Source organism: Alexandromys fortis, unplaced genomic scaffold (assembly GCF_014885135.2).
Source record: "Alexandromys fortis isolate MF-2015 unplaced genomic scaffold, M_Fortis_MF-2015_v1.1 scaffold_1, whole genome shotgun sequence".
Taxonomy (NCBI): Eukaryota; Metazoa; Chordata; class Mammalia; order Rodentia; family Cricetidae; genus Alexandromys; species Alexandromys fortis.
This window is the reverse complement of record NW_026067927.1, coordinates 34,845,450-34,864,449: the sequence shown is the minus strand read 5'-3', so window position 1 is coordinate 34,864,449 and position 19,000 is coordinate 34,845,450. Positions and strand designations below refer to the sequence as shown.

General features: G+C 50.9%; 1 protein-coding gene and 1 long non-coding RNA gene across 2 annotated transcripts in view; one reads left to right on the top strand and one right to left on the bottom strand.

Moving 5' to 3' along the window:
* Positions 1-4,361, top strand: part of Lman2 (lectin, mannose binding 2) — a 19,538-nt gene extending 15,177 nt beyond the window's left edge. The window contains exons 4-8 of the mRNA XM_050144071.1: positions 45-124; positions 217-378; positions 474-588; positions 2,069-2,188; positions 3,729-4,361. Coding sequence (XP_050000028.1) covers positions 45-124; positions 217-378; positions 474-588; positions 2,069-2,188; positions 3,729-3,889 — 638 coding nt within the window. The 3' untranslated portion in view covers positions 3,890-4,361. The remainder of the gene's footprint in view (positions 1-44; positions 125-216; positions 379-473; positions 589-2,068; positions 2,189-3,728) is intronic.
* On the bottom strand, positions 4,044-19,000 carry LOC126502796 (uncharacterized). The gene is made up of 4 exons (XR_007592058.1): positions 18,885-19,000; positions 17,871-18,114; positions 8,375-8,599; positions 4,044-5,735 (listed from the first exon to the last, which is right to left on the bottom strand). It is a non-coding gene; the product is annotated as an uncharacterized lncRNA (long non-coding RNA).

Sequence of the window (19,000 nt, the reverse complement as noted above, 5' to 3'; positions counted from 1 at the left end):
CATCTTCACACTGACCCTGTTCTGAAAGGATCTCCTCATTCCAGGCCCTGTATTTGGGAGCAGAGACAACTTCCATGGGTTAGCCATCTTCCTGGACACATATCCCAATGATGAAACCACTGAGGTAGGACTCTGCTCGCCTGAGGAACAGAGTGGGTGGGATGCTGTGTGCCCACAGGGCGGCTGGGCATGGAGTGATCAGTGTCTTGGTTCCAGCGTGTGTTCCCGTACATCTCGGTGATGGTGAACAATGGCTCTCTGTCATACGATCATAGCAAAGATGGGCGCTGGACTGAGTTGGCAGGCTGCACAGCTGACTTCCGCAACCGGGACCATGACACCTTCCTGGCTGTCCGCTATTCCCGGGGTCGCCTCACGGTGGGTAGACATGATGGGGAGGCCGCTGGGCCTGTGCTGCTTCCACAGAGAGGCTCCAGGAGCCTGAGTTTGTGCTTGACCCTCGGCTGTCACAGGTGATGACTGACTTGGAAGACAAGAATGAGTGGAAGAATTGCATCGATATCACTGGAGTGCGCCTGCCCACTGGTTACTACTTTGGAGCCTCTGCTGGCACTGGTGACCTGTCTGGTGAGTGTGTGAGGGGATCTGTCCTCAGCAGTTAATCACCTTCCTTCCTTTGCTTTCCTTAAGTCTTCCTCATTTTACCATCAGTTGTAAATGCTGGTATGCAAGGCTCAGGCCCAGAGCACAGCTGGCCTCTTCATTTATCTCTAGGTGATGGCCGCTTTGGATCTGAGCATCATAGTGTTATGGAAGTCTAGCTCCAGCTCTGTAGAACACAGGACTGTCTCTGCTCAGCTGCCCATCAGGTGTAATGATGGCACCCTGTCGAGCTGCATGGGATAAAATAACCTGGTGTCATCCTGGACCTTCTCATACCACTTACACCTTGGCAAATCCCACTCCCCTTTTTTCTCCTCACTGCATTCAAGCCACCATCCCTCAGTGACACGTGGTACCCTCCTTTCATGCAAGGCCCCCTGACAGTCTGTCCCTGGTTCCTGTGCTCCAACTGTAATGTGACTTACCATCCCATTTGATAGGGCAGCCCCCTCCCCTTAGCTCCTCGCTGACGTGGCTTCTCCTTGTGCTGAGGGTGAGCTCCAGCTGTCCTGTCCTTTCTGCATGGGACCTGATCACCTCGGTGTCTTGCTTACATGTTAACTTCCTCAGTCCTTCAAGATGGTAAGAAATGGCAGAACCCAGGAGGCAGCTAGCATCTGACTTGAAAGCTGGTTCTCAAGGCTCAGCCCTTGGCTTCAAGGGGCCAGCCTGACCTGGCTCCAGCTGCTTTTTGTATAGCTTCTTTCTTCTCTGCACTCCAGGTCACTCCCACCCCAGCCTTTATTAAACAGCCTTGCTTTAGATGAACCAATTCACCGAGTTCACCTGTGGAGTTGGCTGGCTGGGAGCCTCCCCTCTGAAAGTTAGGAAATCTTTTGTGTAGTAGTGTTTGGACCACACCCTTCTCAGGTCTCAGGCTGAGTTGCTGACTGCCTGTTGTTTATCTGTGGCCTGCACGTGGGTCTCTGACAGGACCTCCTGCTTCCTATTCTTGGAAGTATCAGACTTCTCAGGCAGCCTTAGAATGATCACGCTGGCCCTTATCTGGTTTCTGTTTTTAGTTCATATCCTCTGCTCAGTATTGTCTCTCACGCTCCGTGGGCATTCTCAGTGCTGGCTGTTGTGATGGCTCAGTATGGACATCACCGCTTCCATTCTGTGAAGAAACTAAGTCTTTAAGTTTAGACCCAGATCCCTCTGAACATCTGAGCTCGTCCTCTCTTTCCATTCTCTCTTCAACTTCCCCAAGCTGGGGCTTGACCCCAATGCTCGGGATGCTGGGGCTTGACCCCGGGCCTTCACACATGCTCGGGATTGAGCTGCATGCACCCCAGTCCCCCTCTCGACTCATTTCAGTCCCTGAAGTGCTGCCTGTCTGGGAAGAAAGCTGTTTTTCCTGGGGACTTGGCCCTTCTCTGGCTGAGGCAGCTCTTCTTTGGGTGGGGCAGTGGCCACATCTTGAGGTGCTCACTCTCTGCCGTAGACAATCATGACATCATCTCCATCAAGCTTTTCCAGCTCATGGTGGAGCGGACGCCTGAGGAGGAAAGTATCGACTGGACCAAGATTGAACCCGGGGTCAGCTTCCTCAAGTCCCCTAAAGGTATGTGCGTCTACAGCCCTGCCCTCCCGGCTTCCAGAACTCTGTGGTCCTGTCCTGCTGTGGCTGTGTTCTGGGCTCTTTCCTCTGTGACTAGAGGCAGGAGCTTGGGTCAGATCCACTTCAGTGAGGTCATGAGTAAAATATTGAGTGCTGACTCGCTGTGTATCTCTGCAGAGGCTGCAGTACCTCGTCAGCACGCGTGTGAGCACCTAGCATCCACTTCTTCCTGTGTTAACTAAGGCCATTTGGCTGTCCATGTGTGTAGCGTGCCCAGCGTGCCCAGCACTCCTCGCACACCTTGTCCCTCGTGACTGAGCCACTTAGGAGCTGACACTTAGGTTTGCTCAGCCAGAAAGAGGCACGATGGTCAGCTTGTCTATAAACCTGGCCTCACAGTGAGTGTTCCGGGTAAAGAAGCTTCTTTTCTCCTATCCCCTAAAAGCCATAGACTGCCTGCCATGGGTCTACTGAAAATTAGACCTAAAGAGGCTCGTTTCTGCCCAGGCCCATGTTCTTCTGTTTTGTGATATGAATCTCACTTTAAAAATAGGGCTGGAGAGATGGCTCAGTGGTTAAGAGCATTGACTGCTCTTCCAAAGGTCCTAAGTTCAATTCCCAGCAACCACATGGTGGCTCACAACCATCTGTAATGAGGTCTGGTGCCCTCTTCTGGCCTGCAGGCAGAGTACTGAGAATACTGAATACATAATAAATAAATCTTTTAAAAAAAGATGTATATTATAAAAATAAGATTCTACCTTGTGAAGCCCAGGCTGGCCTTGAATGGAGCTTATGTGGTTGAGGGTGATGGTGACGTTAGTCTGAGTTTCCTGCTCTGCCCTGGGTATAGGAATTAGAGTAAGCACTGGGCCTGGGGTTGACGTCTCACATACCTGCATGTGAGTGTGGGTGCCCGCGAGGCTGGAGTCAGGTCCCCTGGAGCTGGAGCTACAGGCATCTGTGACCCACTCAGCATGGGCTCTGGGAATTAAACTCTGCTCTGTGGAAGAGCAGAACGCCATAAGTACTCTCAACTCCGGAGCCATCCTTGGCCCATCTTAATTCTGATTGGTCTTAGTGTTTTAGAGCTCAGTCAGTCCTGCCACACAGCACCGTTTAATCTGTTCTGGTTGTTGCTCCCAGAGATGCCATCTGCTTTGCCACCCAGGAGGCAAGCAAGATAGGGACATTAACCTGATGGATGACTTCTCCAAAGCTTCCACTCCGTGCCTAGCTCTGTTCTGTCCTTTAGTGGAGTGACTGGGCAGTGGTAGGCCGCGGGAACCCATAGTAGCCACAAGGCTAAACGGCTTGTGGGGGAGTCCTGTGGCCTTCCAAGCTCTACCTCCTCAGAGTTCTGCCGAGTAGATTTCATCAGAACTCTGCCACCTTGCCAGTGTAAATACAGGACACAGGTCTTGGGTTGGACTGGCTCCCTAAGGCTGTGCGGCTCTGCTGGAAGCTCCTCAGTCCAGTTTCATGGGACGAGTTATGGGCAGCCCCTTCGTGCATCGTACATTAACCTCCCTCTTTCCCACAGACAATGTGGACGACCCCACTGGAAATTTCCGAAGTGGTCCCCTGACGGGGTGGAGAGTGTTCCTGCTGTTGCTGTGTGCTCTCCTGGGCATCATTGTGTGTGCTGTGGTGGGCGCTGTAGTCTTTCAGAAGCGCCAGGAACGGAACAAACGTTTCTACTGAGCGGCCAGTCTGACTGGAAGGGCCTGACCTTGGGCCAGGGCTCTTATGAACTTTTTTTTCTACTGGGATTGTAAAAACAACCAAGCAACCAACCTTATTTCTTAACTGTTTCAAAGAAATAATTAAAGTATTTTCATACATTTTGCTTCTGGCCCAGCTGAAGACAGCGGGCAGGGCTCAGGGCTCAGCATCCCTACAGCTGGAGGGTCTTGTCCCATCCCAAGGCATGCTCTTGGGTGCGGGGAGTCTGTACAGGGGCCCAGCGAGGCCCTGCGGGTGACTGTGAAACACAAGAGGTTCCATGTATTCATGGTTGGCTCCTTAGGGTTCCAGGTGTGGTTTGTTCTGAGGCCTGTGGTAGCGAATGGGCTTTGGGATTCTGGGCCTTCTTGCGTCCCTATAGCTTTTTACAAAGGCAAACCTCAGCCCAGGGTATGACCATTTCCTAATAAAGTAGCCAATCTCACCCTCATGCCTGTCCTAAGGGCTTTGTCATTTCTGGTCATTTTCCAGTCCGTTCTCTGGCCTGCAGCAGCCCTAGAGAGAAGGGATGGTGGTTGTCACATTGCTCAGTTGGGGAAACATGACTCGGGTCAAGCAAAATGCAGGCGTACACAGGGTGTGACCTCAGCCCAAGGCTATAGGCTGCACTGGGGTGGTGAGGGAAAGCCATAGAAACCTTGAGGAGACTCGGATGATCTGGAAGGAGCCAGTGAGCATGGACTGGAAGACGGGATGGCAGTGGTGTTCCCTTCACCTACCTGTGGGGAACAAAGCTGGGGCTGAGGGGAAGCAGGCATTAGCAGCACCCACTCCAGTCTTCTCCACTCAGGTTTTGACCTGTGGCCGTCCAAATCTCCCATCATGTAGAATTGTGTTGTCTCCAGTCACGCTCTGGTCCTCATCGCCTTCCCACACAGCCAGGTAACGTTTGGTCTGTCACCCTGCAATCAGAAGCTGCCGTTCCACTGCGGTGATGACCGAAGCCCAGCATTGTCCCTGCCACTTAGAGCTGTTCACTGAACTACTGGGAGCCATCTGTCCCTGTCAGGAACTGCCGTGGTTAGGTGTCCTGGGGTACCTCACTGCGACTGCCAAGTGTCCAGCTGTGTGTGTGTCTCCTTTACAGGTGTACGAGCCTGGCAGGAACCACCATCCTTCCAACCATGCATTAACTGTTTACTCTGACGCTTAGCATGTGGGGCCTGGAAAAGCAGAGTGAGTGTGTGTGTGTGTGTGTGTGTGTCTCCAATGTCAGGACCTCAGAGGCCTGGACTCTGACCCAAGTTCATGGTTCTAACTAGCACTCCCTGAGATTCTGAGTTATTTAGGCATGCTAGAATCAAAAAGATTTACCTCTGCATTTTAGAGCCACCTGCACAACTAAAGAGCCCGCTGCAGAGTTGGGGAAACGACTCAGTCAATAAAAGACTTGCTTTGCAAGCATGAGTTTGAACCCCAACATCCACAGAAAATTTCTTGGTGTGGCAAATACAGTCCTGTCATCTCAAAACTGAAGGCTGATGGTCTCTGGGATTCCCTGGACAATTTGTGACCTCCATGCCAAGGGAGGCACATGGCATCCCTGAACATCACCCCAAAGTTGTCCTCTGATCTCTGCATACCTGGCCTAGGGAATCTTGTGAGGTATGGATCCCAGACTTGGTACCAGCCTTAAAGTGATCTTGTAGGTCTGTTTTACCTGCCGGGTGGGTCTCCATCTACCCCTGCATCGTACCGGCCCTTCCAGGTGGGGTCTCCATGCATTTCTGCATCATACTGGTCCTTACAGTGGGCTCTCCATCCATCCCTGCATTGTATTGGTCCTTCCGGGTGGGCTCTCCACCTGCATATTTATGAAAATTGTTTCTAAGTTCATACCCAGAGCTGTATTTTCAAATAGGAATAAGATTCCACAATTAGTATTTTGGCATATGTTCCTAAAAATTGAGTTACTTCATCATTTGACATTTAAGCATAAATGTATATAATACCCTTGGAGCTATTGTGTAATGTGGGAAATAACCTGCTAACACATGTGGCCCCACTGTCCCCTCCCTCCCCACAGAGATGATGGTTGTTAAATTTGTTGTGTTGTATTTTAAAACTTTAGTATTTGAATGCATTCCTTAGCTCTTCAAGCTCTGTACTGCTGAAGTGCCTCTGGCCTTGGAGCCCAGGCTGCTTCCTGGCTGTCCTGCTGGTGGGTGTGGCCACATCTCTTGCCCTGCCCAGGACGGTTGGGTGGTTTCCAGGTCTTGCTCTTAGATGCAGTGCTGCTTCAGATGTTCTTGGACTGTGTTTGCACACATCACGAGAAGTATGGGCCTGTAGCTTGTATACATTTCCAGTTTTGCTAGCCGGGGCCACGTTGCTTTCCAAAGCGGATTGCGTTTTTTTCCCTTCTGCCTACTCCTTAGCACCTGGCAGCCGAGTTCAGCTCGGCTGTGAGAGTTTTGCTGTGTGCTTTTCCACATCAGGCCAAGGGTCGCCGTGTGCTTCCTCCCATGCTTTACTTCTGACCCTCTTGCTGATGTTCAGGGATCCTTGTCTTCAGTGTCCTGGCTAGACGCTTTGCAGAGGCTCCTTCCCACTCACAAGGCTTCTTCCTTTGTTAATGACGTCATTTGATCACAGTCTGTCTGCAGTTACATGGCATTTATTCTTTTCCAAAGATGACTTTCCTAAAGGTTTTTAACTTCTGCCTTTAAAAATGTGCACTTTGTTGACGCGGGACGTGCGCAGTCCTGACGTCATCATCCCTGCTGTCTCCACCCAGTTGTGGCAGAGCCTTTCTGACTCACTCATCCTCCAGCACCCATGGCTGGTGCCCAGACACCCACTGTTCCTTTCTCTGTTCATCAGTTGGGATATTTCTCTTCCCAGCTTCCTTCCAGCAAGGGAGGTCATGCGAACCGTGTGGCTCAGGACAGCCGAGGACATTGGCTTGCAGGTCCTCTCATCTTCCTACCTGAGGCTACAGAAACTCCCATGACTGAAGGCTGGGATGAGCACACACCTGTCAGATGGGAGGGTCTCAAGCCTTAGACAGTCAACTGCTGGGGTTTGTGTGTATGTGTGTGAGGGAGAAGGAAATAAAACCTCTATTTGTTCAAACTAGCGTGAGTTGTGAGTTCTGTTATGGCTGAAAACAGCCTAGCTTCTGCCCCCAACCCACACCTCTAGCCCCATCCACCCTGGCCTGCACCTGAGAAGCACAGTTTGGTTAAAGGCTCTTCTTAGACAAGCCTCATGACCCGAGTCCACACAGAAGGTGTCACTTAGCTGCAGCTCATGGTGGCTCGGGACACAGGACCCTGAACATCAGGGGAGATCGAAGACCAGGCTTTGGAGAAAGTGAGAGTCCAGGCAACAGCTTTATGCCTTTGGGTTGGGTGACTTTGGCTTAGGTATTTCACAGAACACCCGAGTCCTCTCCTTCCCCTATTGGTCCAGTTTAGACACCTACCCCAGCACTTTCCTGGCTATTTTGTCTCACAATGTCTTCCAAGAACAAGAAGCCACCATCACAGGCTTGCCATGAGGGCCTTCCTGGATGCCCTCTAGAGATGGGGAGAGAAGAAATTTGACTATAAAATAATGGCCTGATGACCTCTCTAGCTGCTTCTTACTGAGAAGGGGTGGAGTCTAGCTATATCAGTCCAAGAGAGGGGATACATATGATGTGGGGTGCTGAGGCTGATTCACATGGCTGTGGTTTAAAAAACTCCAGTAGGTAGTATCCACCTGGGCGGCATCTGCAGAAGCAGAGGGGCTAAGGGCAAGAGAATGCAGGGGCCACCACAATATAGTTCAGTGTAGAGTGGCCATTCCCAGAAAAGTCAGACAGCAGCAATCAGCAGAACAAACTCCAGTCAGGTGGGATAGTGAGGAAGATGACGGGATGCTACGCATCCAGGGCCTAAATGCCTGTTTCTTGAGGTCCTCCATTGGGTCTGTTCAGAGCTCGGCTTGTACCTTTCTCCTTCGGTATTACCCCCAGGCGTGTGACTTGGCATTGCCATAGTTGGGCCTTTTATCAAGAGCCCTCTAGAGGTCGGGCTAAGACTGATTGTGATTTGTCTAGCCTTGTCAGTTTGACCCCCTCCCTCTTCCAGTCTCTGAAGGTCATTTTGGCCTCCAGCACTGGTTTCTGGAGTGATGAGCCCAGGATCTACTTTCAGGCATGTTGGTAACTTCTGTAGTGACGACTCAGGGAGCCCCTTCCAGACAGCTAGAGAAGGATGGAGAGAAGTTTACCCATGAAACCACAGCTGGCCTGTCCTTTCTGGCTGTAGGCAGGCACCGCAATGTTGAACTGAGGCAAGCTCGTGAGGTCCTACATCTGCGCAGTGTTGTTATCAAATCATTAGTCAGAAGCAGCCGTCCACACAGCAGCTCATGGATTTAAGCCTGAGGTCCAGGAGTGTGATCCTGGAGACAGCTCAAAGAAACACTAATCCTTTTAGCCTTTGGTATTCTTACCTGTTAGGTATTTAAGACCTTCTAAGACCTTCTAAGTGGCCAGATTTATCACTTAAAAAACAAAACTGTCAAGGCCAACTGAGGATCTTGTTCTCAGGAGTCACTTGGGCTTTGATTCCCTTCCTTTTTACCAGTTGTCCCATCTGTGTGATGACGAGCCAAAGGCCTTACTTGACACTATGGCTTCAGTTGGAATCTTGAGGGAATACTTTCTTTGTGTTGGTCCTTTAAAAAAAAAAAAATATTATAAGTTGGGCAGTGGTCATGAACATGTAAGCCTTTAATCCCAGCACTTAGGAGGCAGAGACAGGCGGATCTCTGTGAGTTTGAGGCCAGCCTGGTCTAAAGAGCTAGTTCCAGGACAGGCTCCAAAGCTAGAGAAACCCTGTCTCAAAAAACACGTGTGTGGTGTGTTTGTGTGTGTTTGTGTATGCATGCGCATTGGAGTTTGACCTACATGTCTTTGTGAGGGAGTCAATCCTCTGGAACTGGAGTTACAGACAGTTGTGACCTGCCATGTGGGTGCAGGGAATTGAACCTTAGAGCTCACTGAATGGGGTCTCCATGGCCTCCCTGACAAGAGAACAAATGACCTTGACAGCTAAAAACACTTTGAGAGAAGTCCCACATCCCTGGGATCTGGCTGATCTTAGAGGGCAAGGAGGAAAACACCCTTCTCTTTCAGTCTGTCTGACCACACCAGCATAACCTTCAGATATGGTTACTCAACACCCGGAAGGGCAGTTACACCAGTCTGTGTAATATTTAGATAAGGTCTGGGAAAGAACCAAACACTTAAACTTTGATTAGACAGACATTTTTGTTGTCAGTCTTTGTTGTTGTTAGAGACTAGACCAGAAACTCCATTGATTTTTTTTGTTTTATTTTATTTTATTTTTCCTGAGACAGGGTTTCTCTACATAGCTTTGGGGCCTGTCCTGGAATTACCTCTAGACCAAGCTGGCCATGACCTCAGACAACTACCTGCTTCTTCTGCCTCTCCGGCTCCACCTTACCACCCCCACACCCCCACCCTCCGCCCTGAGTGCTGGGATTAAAGGCCTGCGCCACCATTGCCTGGCCAAGACCACTGATTTAAGCAGAGTTTTGACATCCGTAAGTCAAAGTTGGACCTTTTGCCTACCTTATAGACATTGCTTAAGCTCCTCAGCTTTCCATTCTGGAAAGATACCCAGCCATCTTATGAGACAAAATAGCATCAAGTCAACGATCAAGAAGCCCAGCTGTGATGATTGTCTGCAGGTTGGCACAGCTGGTGTGTTGCTTGTCTGAGAAGTGTGGTGTAACAGCCCCTTAATAAAACAAATCGAACCCCAACTGCATACGTAATAAGCACTGCCTGTATGCACCGCTAGACTAGGGGCTTGGTAGGTTTCCAGTAAACCCCTTACAGAAAGCACAACGGTCTTCGTGCTGGGCGTAGACTATGAACTAAATGATTTCCTATTCTCTTGGGCTGTTTTGCTTTCCTTTCTCCCTGTCAGAGCCGAGAGCCAGCTCAGGAAAGGGGACTTTGGAGGACATTTTGAGACAAACATGCTTGGGTCTAAAGTGTGAGAGCCACATCCCACCTTCCGAGCCAGCGTCTCAAGGCCTCAAACAGCACAGGACGCTTTAGTGCACGCACACAAGGCATTCGTTCCTCTGCAAAACTGAAGCCAGGGTTTTACACCAGACAGACTCGCTCTTGACAGAGGGCTGGACACAAAGCGCAGGGATGTGTCTGGATGAGTCTCATCACGCATTGGGAATGGGGACTGAAACTCGTCTTTTGAGAGTCTCCAAACCTCACGATGACACGCAGAGAACAGCCATCATCACGGAGGATCAGGCCCACAGAAACAGCTGCCTTTACCCCAGCTCACTGGAGACTCTCTCCGCCTAAAATGTGGGAAGCCAGGACCCACAATCCTGTTTGTGTGTGTACACAAATGGAAGCGATCTGGAAAACTCAATTCCCTGTTTTTCCTTCAGGCTCCTCTAGACAAGGTTGTGAACATAGGTGGGTCTGAATTCCCTCACCGTCTCCTGCAAGGGAAACACCCAGGGCAAACTGGGGCTGGGTCCCCAGACAAAAGAAAACTGGTTTTTTTTTTATTGTTTAAGATTCTAAACAAAAACAAAAAAAAAGCCGGGCAGTGGTGGCACACGCCGTTAATCCCAGCACTCGGGAGGCAGAGGCAGGCAGATCTCTGGGAGTTCAAGGCCAGCCTGGTCTACAAGAGCTAGTTCCAGGACAGGCACCAAAGCTACAGAGAAACCCTGTCTCAAAAAAACAACAAAAAAATTCTAAAAATTACTCTGTCTCCAAAAACAAAAAGATTCTAAGGGTCTGAGTTTGCCCAGTCTTGGAGAAGGCCAAGTGGTAACAGTGGAGGAATCTTGGAACCAGTTTGTCCCATCTGTAGCACTCTCTGCCAAGGATAGCAAGGCCAGGGGCACATTAAAAGTGTTTGAGGTGGTGAAGCAACATTGGGGACAGTTTGGTGCCAGGGCCCTGGCTCTTGAGCCTTTTTTGGCTCTCCCCTCTTAAAGAAGTGAACAGCTTCTCCCACAGCCAACCCTGCCCCTGCTGCGTCTGGGAGCTGCTCTGAAAGTGCGTGGTTTATTCATAGCACCTGGCAGACATTGTGGCGCACTCAGGAACCTCAGGAACCTGTAGCAGCCTACCAAGCCTCACCAAGCAGGAAACCGTTCCACCCAGTCCTCAGCCCACAGGAGTATCGGCTCCCAAGTGTGGATGTGGAGTGTCTACCCTGTCGCTATTAAGAAGCTACACAGCCTTTCCCACTAGAGGCCACTTTTTTAATCTGGTTAAGCCAGGCCCATGTGCAGAAAAAAAGATCCAAGCGATCTCAAGGGTTAAGGACACAGTCTAGGGGAGCCTTTGTGTTTATCCACCCAACTGAAGACAGAAGATGACATAGGGGTGGGGGTGGGGTGGGGTGGAGAGATGGCTCAGCAGCTAACAGTACAGACTGCTCTTCCAAAAGACCTGAGTTGGGTCCCAGCACTTCCATAGTAGCCCACAACACCTAACTCCAGTTTTAGGGCACCCAACACCCTCTCGGACCTCCTTGGGCACCAGGTATGCACATGGTAGAGGGACATCCATGCAGGCAAAACACCATTTCCATAAAATAATAAAACTTAAAAAAAAAAGATGTACTGGACACCTTCCACGCCTTTAATCCCAGCACTCTGGAGACAGAGGCCAGTGGACCACTATGAGTTTGAGGTCAACCTGGTCTAAAGAGCGAGTTCCAGAACAGCCAAGGCTACACAGAGAAACCCTGTCTTGGAAAAACCAAACCAAACCACTTTTGGAGTAAATGTTCCTTCCCTTTGACCTTTGCCCTCAAATTCATAATCTATAAGCAAGAGTAATAATAACTGGGGGAGGGAAACAGGAGGCAGTGGCGGGGAAGAGAAAGAAATCTTTAATAAATAAATAAATCTTACAAAAAAAATAAAAAAGAAAAAAAAGAAAAGAAAAGCTGGGAAGAAACAAGCCAAGCTAAGGTTGGCTATTCATAACTAATAAAAAAAAGAGTAATAATAATTGCACAGGGAGAGTAATTTACTGCATGCACCCATAATCCCCAGACCGTGGAGGGTCATTTATCTCATGCACCCATAATTCACAAAACATGGAAGGTAATTTACCTCACGTGTCGATAATCCACAGAACACGGAGGGTAATTTACCACGGGCGCCCATAATCCACAGAACGTGGAAGGTAATTTACCATGGGCGCCCATAATCCAGAATGCTTTTTTCCTCAGCCTGTCTATATAGCATAGAAACTAGAGAAAAATGGGGCTGCAGATGCCAGGCAGAAAGAGTAGGCGTTAAGACGAGTGTGTGAGTGAGTGTGTGTGTGTTTCCAGCCTCCCACCCAAGCAGGCTGGCTCTCCCTTGCCTGTAGCTATTACTGGCAGAAGCCTGTTTAGCACGTGGCCCTGCGCTACTCCTACAAACTATGTGGGTCTCCTAGCCATCTTCACGCGGGAGCAGCGATTCTCAACCTGTGGGTTCGACCTCTTTGGGGACTGAGTGACTCTTCCACAGGGGTCGCCTAAAACCACTGGACAACACAGATGTTTACATTACAATCTATAACAGTAGCAAAATTAGTTATGAGGCAGCAATAAAAATAATCTTAAGGTTCCACAACACGAGGAACTGAATTAAAGGGTTGCAGCATTAGGAAGATTGAGAACCGCTGTGACAGAGGTATGAGGCTGGGAGACTGAAACTTCCTTTAGAGTCCAGGAGCTAGGCCAACATGGTTGGTAGTACATGGAGAGGCACAGGAAGGCAGGCTTCTCTTAAGTTCCATGCCAGTCAGGGTTACATAGTGAAATACTGTCCCAAAGACAAACAAACAAACAAACCCAGTTAATACACGAAACTCTGACACAGAAGCAGAGACCCCACTTCCTCGGGGCCTAACTGCTGCAGTCAGTACCCTGGGCTTCAGCAAGCCTTCCGCCCTGAGCTCCATAGCAAAGGCAAGAGTTTGCTCCCCTTCTCCCCATCGCTTGGGGACCTCCAGAGCCCAGTGTCCTTTGCAAGGCCAGCAGAGACGTTTGCACACGCAGCAGGGACATGTGGGGGAGCCTGTGTTGGAAAAAGGACGTGTCTGTGGAGGGGACACTTGTAAGGTCAGAGTGGTCATCCGCCCGACGATCCAGCTAAGGGAGACGCTCCATTGTCTGCCACTCTGGCCTCCTCCCGCCAAGGTCACATAAAGTGGCCAAGGTCACGTACAGTGGCAATGCCTTGTGCCAGTCACCCACAGAGACTCTAGAAAGCGCCAAGGATGAGCAAGGACCACATGGGTTCCCAACTTGCTCCAGACAGCAGGGCACCACACCCTTCCCCAGCTCTCCGAGGCCACCTGTCTTGCTTACCTTCCTGTTGTGAAAAGACACCAAGGACAAGGCGACTCACCGAGAAAATGTACTGCCAGGCGTGGTGGCACACAGCATGCGTCTTTAATCAGCACCTGGGAGCTTACAGTTTCAGAAATCTAGTCCGTGACCGCCATAGCGGGAAGCAGTGCAGCAGGCAGGCATGGTGCCGGGAGCAGCAGCTAAGAGCTCTCATCTTGACCCACAAGTATGAAGCCCAACAAGCAGACTGGGGTTTTAAAACCTCAAACCCCCCCCCCCCCCCCCCGTGATACGCCTCCCAGGCCACGCCTCCTAATTCTCCGCCACCTAGCATTCAACTAGATGAGCCTGTGGGGGTCATTCTCCTTCAGACGCCACACTGGCTCCACTTGAGTTTCTCTCTCAAAGGCAAAGTGAGCTAGGAGTTCCCTTTTCCCTCTGCACCAGAAAACCGCCAGACTGCTTCAGGCTTCGCCTACAGTCTAGAGCGGCTCAAGAAAATGCTAAGTAAGCTGAGTAAGCCTCCCCTTCCCACACAGCCCACACCCAGGTGCCCATACTTGGCTATTCACTTAGGCTAATTAGCTCAACCTGTACTTAGGGCCTTAGAGCTGGCAGTGGGGCAAGGGAACTATAGAGCAGAACGACCTTCCCCACTGACCTTTTCCAGGTCTATAGTGGAGACTCTGCCCTCTGTCATGCTTCCTCCCCAGGAAGATGATCGTCTTATGGGGTCCAATTTGCCCCATCTCTAGCTTAGGACTAGTGGCCTCAGCCTGCCCTGATCCTGGAGAACTCCCTCCTGCCAGAAGGCATCGGGGCACCCGGTTCTCCTAGGCCCAGTGCTTACTCCCTGTGGAGCCAAGGGCTGACTGCGGGTTCTGTGGTGGAAATATGGAAGGTCCCCTTGCTCAGAAGGAGCCTTCGGTGTGCTGGATGGGTCAAGGCCACTTCCAAGTCCCTTCGCACCATCTGTAGTCCGAGATATGACCTCGAGTTGAGGTCTTCTCAGGTTTCACATGAGAGACCTCCAGAAATGTAACTGGGTGCTGCTGGTCATCTCGGGTGAGGTCACTGAGCTCCTCCCCGGGCAGGCACAAACAGCTGGAGACTGAGCCGTGAAAGCCACTTTACCTGTTTGTAATGACAGGCGTGTGAAGGGCTCCTGGCTCTCCCCTTTCTGCTGTTGGTCCTCTTTAGAGACCCGCCCATGCCTTCTTGATGCCTCTCCTTAGCAATGTGTTCCTGAACAAGAAGTCAATGCCTCAGGAGGCCCATTTTCTTTTTCTTTTTGGGGGGGGTAGGGTTTAGAGCTTTGGAGCCTGTCCTGGCACTCACTCTGTAGACCAGCCAGGCTGGCCTCGAACTCACAGAGATTTGCCTGTCTCTGCCTCCTGAGTAGGAGGCCCATTTTCACTTTCCTTTTCTACCTGTGTCCCCCGATTCTCGTTCATACAGATCCTATGAGGGAGGAGGGATATTACCCCAAAAGTTGTCCTTTGAATTCCAGACGTAGCTGTGGCACCCCCCCATGCCTGTATGTACACACACACACACACACACACACACACTTTTAAAACAAGGAAAAAACTGTTTCACTATCAAACCCACAGCCTAATGGGAAAACCGGGGGAAATGAATGTTAGGAATTCTGCATTTGTTGCGAATTGCAGTAGCCAAGCACGGTAAGCTTGGTGTGCCCAAAGAGCCCCCACGTCGCTGTCCCCCGGGGAGGCTGGGCCACACCCTGCCCTTTACCTAGAACGTGACTTTCCCTTCTAGCTTCTGCTGATTCTCCAGTCTTAGCAGTCCCTTGGCTTGCAGACTCACTGATGCAGCCTCTGACCCCACGGTCACGTATCCATTTTCCTGCATAAGTGTTTGTCTCCAGACTTCCTGTTTCGATGAAGACACCAATCATATCCAACCAAGCTACAATAATTGCTTTAATTTTGCACCGGCCCCATTTCCAAAGACAGCAACAGCTGCTGTTCTGAGGTAGGACTGCAGCATGTTTTTTTTTTGGGGGGGGGAAACACTTGGACTTGATTAATGGTTAGAGAAGAAATTTCATGAAGGAGCTAGGGGACGATGGTGAGCATGGAGCAGGGGAATGATCTGGGGACTGGAGAGAAGGGCCTGGGTTCAGTTCCCAGCACCCACGTGGTGGTTCACGACTACGTGTAACTCCAGGCCCAGGAGGTAAGACCCCCTCTTCTGACCTCTGCAGGCACCAGACACACACGGTACACATGCATACATACATGCAGGCAAAACACTCTCACACATAAAACAAATACATCTAAAAATCTGCAGGGCTAAGACAACCTCTGTTCTGGTTCTCCATCCCTATCTCTGGATTCCGCATCTCTGCATCCGACATACTGCCGATGGTGCTGTAGATAGTTAGGCCTACCGAGGCTGCATCTGCACGGGCACATGGACTTTTCCTTCCTATTTCCCCCTAAACAGTACAGTATAGCAACGACCCAGTTTGCGTTCCTGTTGCAGTGATAAACGCTCTGACCAACAGCAACTTGGAAGGTGAAGGGGGTTGCGGTCACCTCATTGGTTACAGTCACAACTGAGGGAAGACAGGGCAGAACCATGGAGGAACATGGCTTACTGGCTTGCTCTCCATGGCTTGCTCAGCTGTCTTTCTTACACAGCCCAGGCACCCCTGCTAAGGGATGGTACCGCCCGCAGCGGGCTGGACCCTCTCACAGCAATTAGCAATCAAGAAAATGCTTTGCAGCCTTTGTCACAGGCCAATCTGATGGAGGCACTAAATGCCGGGGAGAGCATCCCAGGCTGGGGGCAGTGACGTCAGGCAGGAGGGGCTAAGGTGCTGGAGATGGGAAATGTGGGATGAGACAGGAAAGATGCTGTTGTTTTTGCAGTGTTGCAGATGGAACTCCTGGCCTCACACATGCTAGACAAATGCTCTAAATGAAGTTCCACCCCCAGCAGGAAACACTGGTTATTCTTGCTTTTCATTCATTCATTCATTTTGGTTTTTTGAGACAAGGTTCCTCTGTTCTCTGGCTGTCCTGGACTTTGCTCTGTAGACCAGGCTGGCCTTGAACTCAGAGACCAGCCTGCCTCTGCCTCCCAAGTGCTGGGATTAAAGGCGTGCGCTAGCACCCCAGTTACTCTTGATATTTCAAGCTATTGGTTTGGCTCATTGTGTCAGCTCACATCTAAGAACATGTGAGGTGCCAGGTTCAATCCCCAGCACATGCACTTGCGTGTACACAGAGTCAGTGTTACAGTGTGACTTAGGAAGTGTGACGTGTAGAAATAAGATGTAACAGTGCTGGGAGAAGGCTGGTAGGAAGCCAACGGAAGGATGCACACATGCATATTGAGCCATATTAATCCAAGGTAGACTGTGATAATCCAAAGATACATATTTCCTAAAGGAATCACCTAAAGGTCACTTGAGGGGGGCTGGAGAGATGGAGCAGCAGTTAAGGGCACTGGGTGCTCTTCCAGAATCTGATCTAGGTTAGATTCCCAGCACCCACATAGTGGTTTACAACCATCTGTATCTCTAGTTCCAGGAACTCCGACTCTTCTGGCCGCCAAGGCACCAGGCACACATGCATTCTAGCAAAATGCCACACACCTTTAGTCCCAGCACTCGCACTTGGGAGGCAGAGGCAGGCGAATCTCCGAGAGTTCAAGGCCAGCCTGGTCTATAGTGCAAGTTCCGGGACAGGCTCCAAAGCTACAGAGAAACCCTGTCTCAGATAAAAAAAAAAAAAAGTCCACTTGAAAGAGGTGAGAAGCCACATCAAGTGTCATTGCGCTGTGCCACCCTGATAGCCTGGGGTGACATTCCCAGTGGACTCTAGCTGGGTGCTACTGTCCCACCAGCATGGCTGCTTGCTTTTCTCAGCACTATTCTTCTCTGGTAGAAGAGCTGACCCAAGGGATGCTGGTGTTTTTAGAGGATGCATGGAAGGAGAGAGGCCTGGACCCTTCCTGGAGGACCAGGCATCTGAGCACAGCTGATAGAGCAGGGAGGCAAGGGCAGGATCTGCCGAGGCGGCAGCAGCAGGGGCACCGTCAGCTCTTGGACCCACCACAGGCTTCAGCAGGGCATTGCTTAGGCTAAGGAAGGCTATTCCACAGTAAGGGATGGCTGGGAGGGAGTTCAGCCACTCAGCCAGGTTCCCACACCCTGATCGCCAGCTCCCCCACCCGCAGAGAGGACAGTGCGGGGGTCCTGGGGTGGAGCAGCAGGACCATCCCCTCAACTCTCTGTAGGATGAGATGGAAGGCAGCCTTCCTTGGGAATCCCTGTCTTCTATCTCACCCAAGGCACAAGTCCATCCTGGACTCTCGAACCTGACGACAAACTGCAACAAGGTAAGCCCTCCCTACTTCCTGTGGCTGACAGGGCCATGGATGCCCCTGGGTAGCACAGGACCCAGGGGATAGAGGGACAGAGGCTCTTTCTGCTGACGATCACAATACTGAGAATTCTGTCGGTTCATGGCCTGCAGAGTACTTGCTGGAGCATTTTCTTATGGGGGCCTCCCAGCACCTTGCCCTTGAAGTGTTTTACCTACCTGGTGCTGGTTGGTGGCCCTGACCCACACCCATGGGAGGCCTCAGGCCAGGCTGACCTCCACCACCGTTCGGCCATGCTGTTCCCCACAGCTCCCAGGATGAAGTGGCCGCTTAGTTCCTATTCAGTGCCTGCCTTTCTTCCCTCTGCTGGAACTTCTCTGGGGGAGCCGTTCCGTGTCCATTCTGCTCAGACCACCTGAGCACCAGATGTGCGATGAGGTTTGTGCCTGCACTGTGTGTGTGCTGTAGACAAATGGAATTAGAAAGAAAGGGGTTGGCTATATGGTGCTCGTCTGTAACCCCAGTGTTCGGGAGGGAGTATCAGCAGGTCATCATCTCTGGCTACACAGCGAGTTTGAAGCTAGGTTGTTGGACACGAGACCCTGTGTTAATAGCCTCCTCACTCTCTTCCGGAAGGAATTCATCCTTAAGCTTTACAACGTTGATTGCTGATGGGAGTCTTAGGGGCCATCCACCTGTCCCATGTCCGGGAAGCCCTTCAAGGTGTGTCTATTTCCATAGCTAAAATGGTTTTCTTTCAGAGTACAAACTCTTACACAGCACGGCAATTCTTAGCTAACAGTTGATTTCTCTGGCAGACTTTTAAGAGCGCCTCTTTGGAAGGGGCCTGTGTTTCCCTAGACCATTTCATAGTCTCCCTCTCTGTTCTAGCGGACTCTCAGAATGCCCCACCCTTCCTGACTCCTTCCTGACTCAAAGGTGTGGCCACCCCTGGTGGTACTGCTCCAGGAACCTTCACCGCAAGCATAGCAGTCTTGTTCTAGAAGGGCCTCCCAGGGGCGGGCTGTCTGGTTGCAACGGCTCTAATGAGAGACGGCTGCTTGCTTTCTGGGCACTACATAGGCATTAGCTCTGACCCCTCCGCAACGCTGTCTCAGGGTCCCCGAGTTGTCCACACTTAGCAGTGACGGGAGAGGAGCCCGGTTCCGTCACTCCAGAACTTAGGGCCAGACGATGTGCTTCGTGCCCTGGTTTGGGAAGCTGTTACCTACCGACGTACTCACGATGACATTCGCTTCTCTGCATATGACAGGAGAAACCGGAGAGATTCTCATTCCACTCAAATGGTGGAAGCTGAGGACCCACGAGGGGCAGATGCAGGACGGAC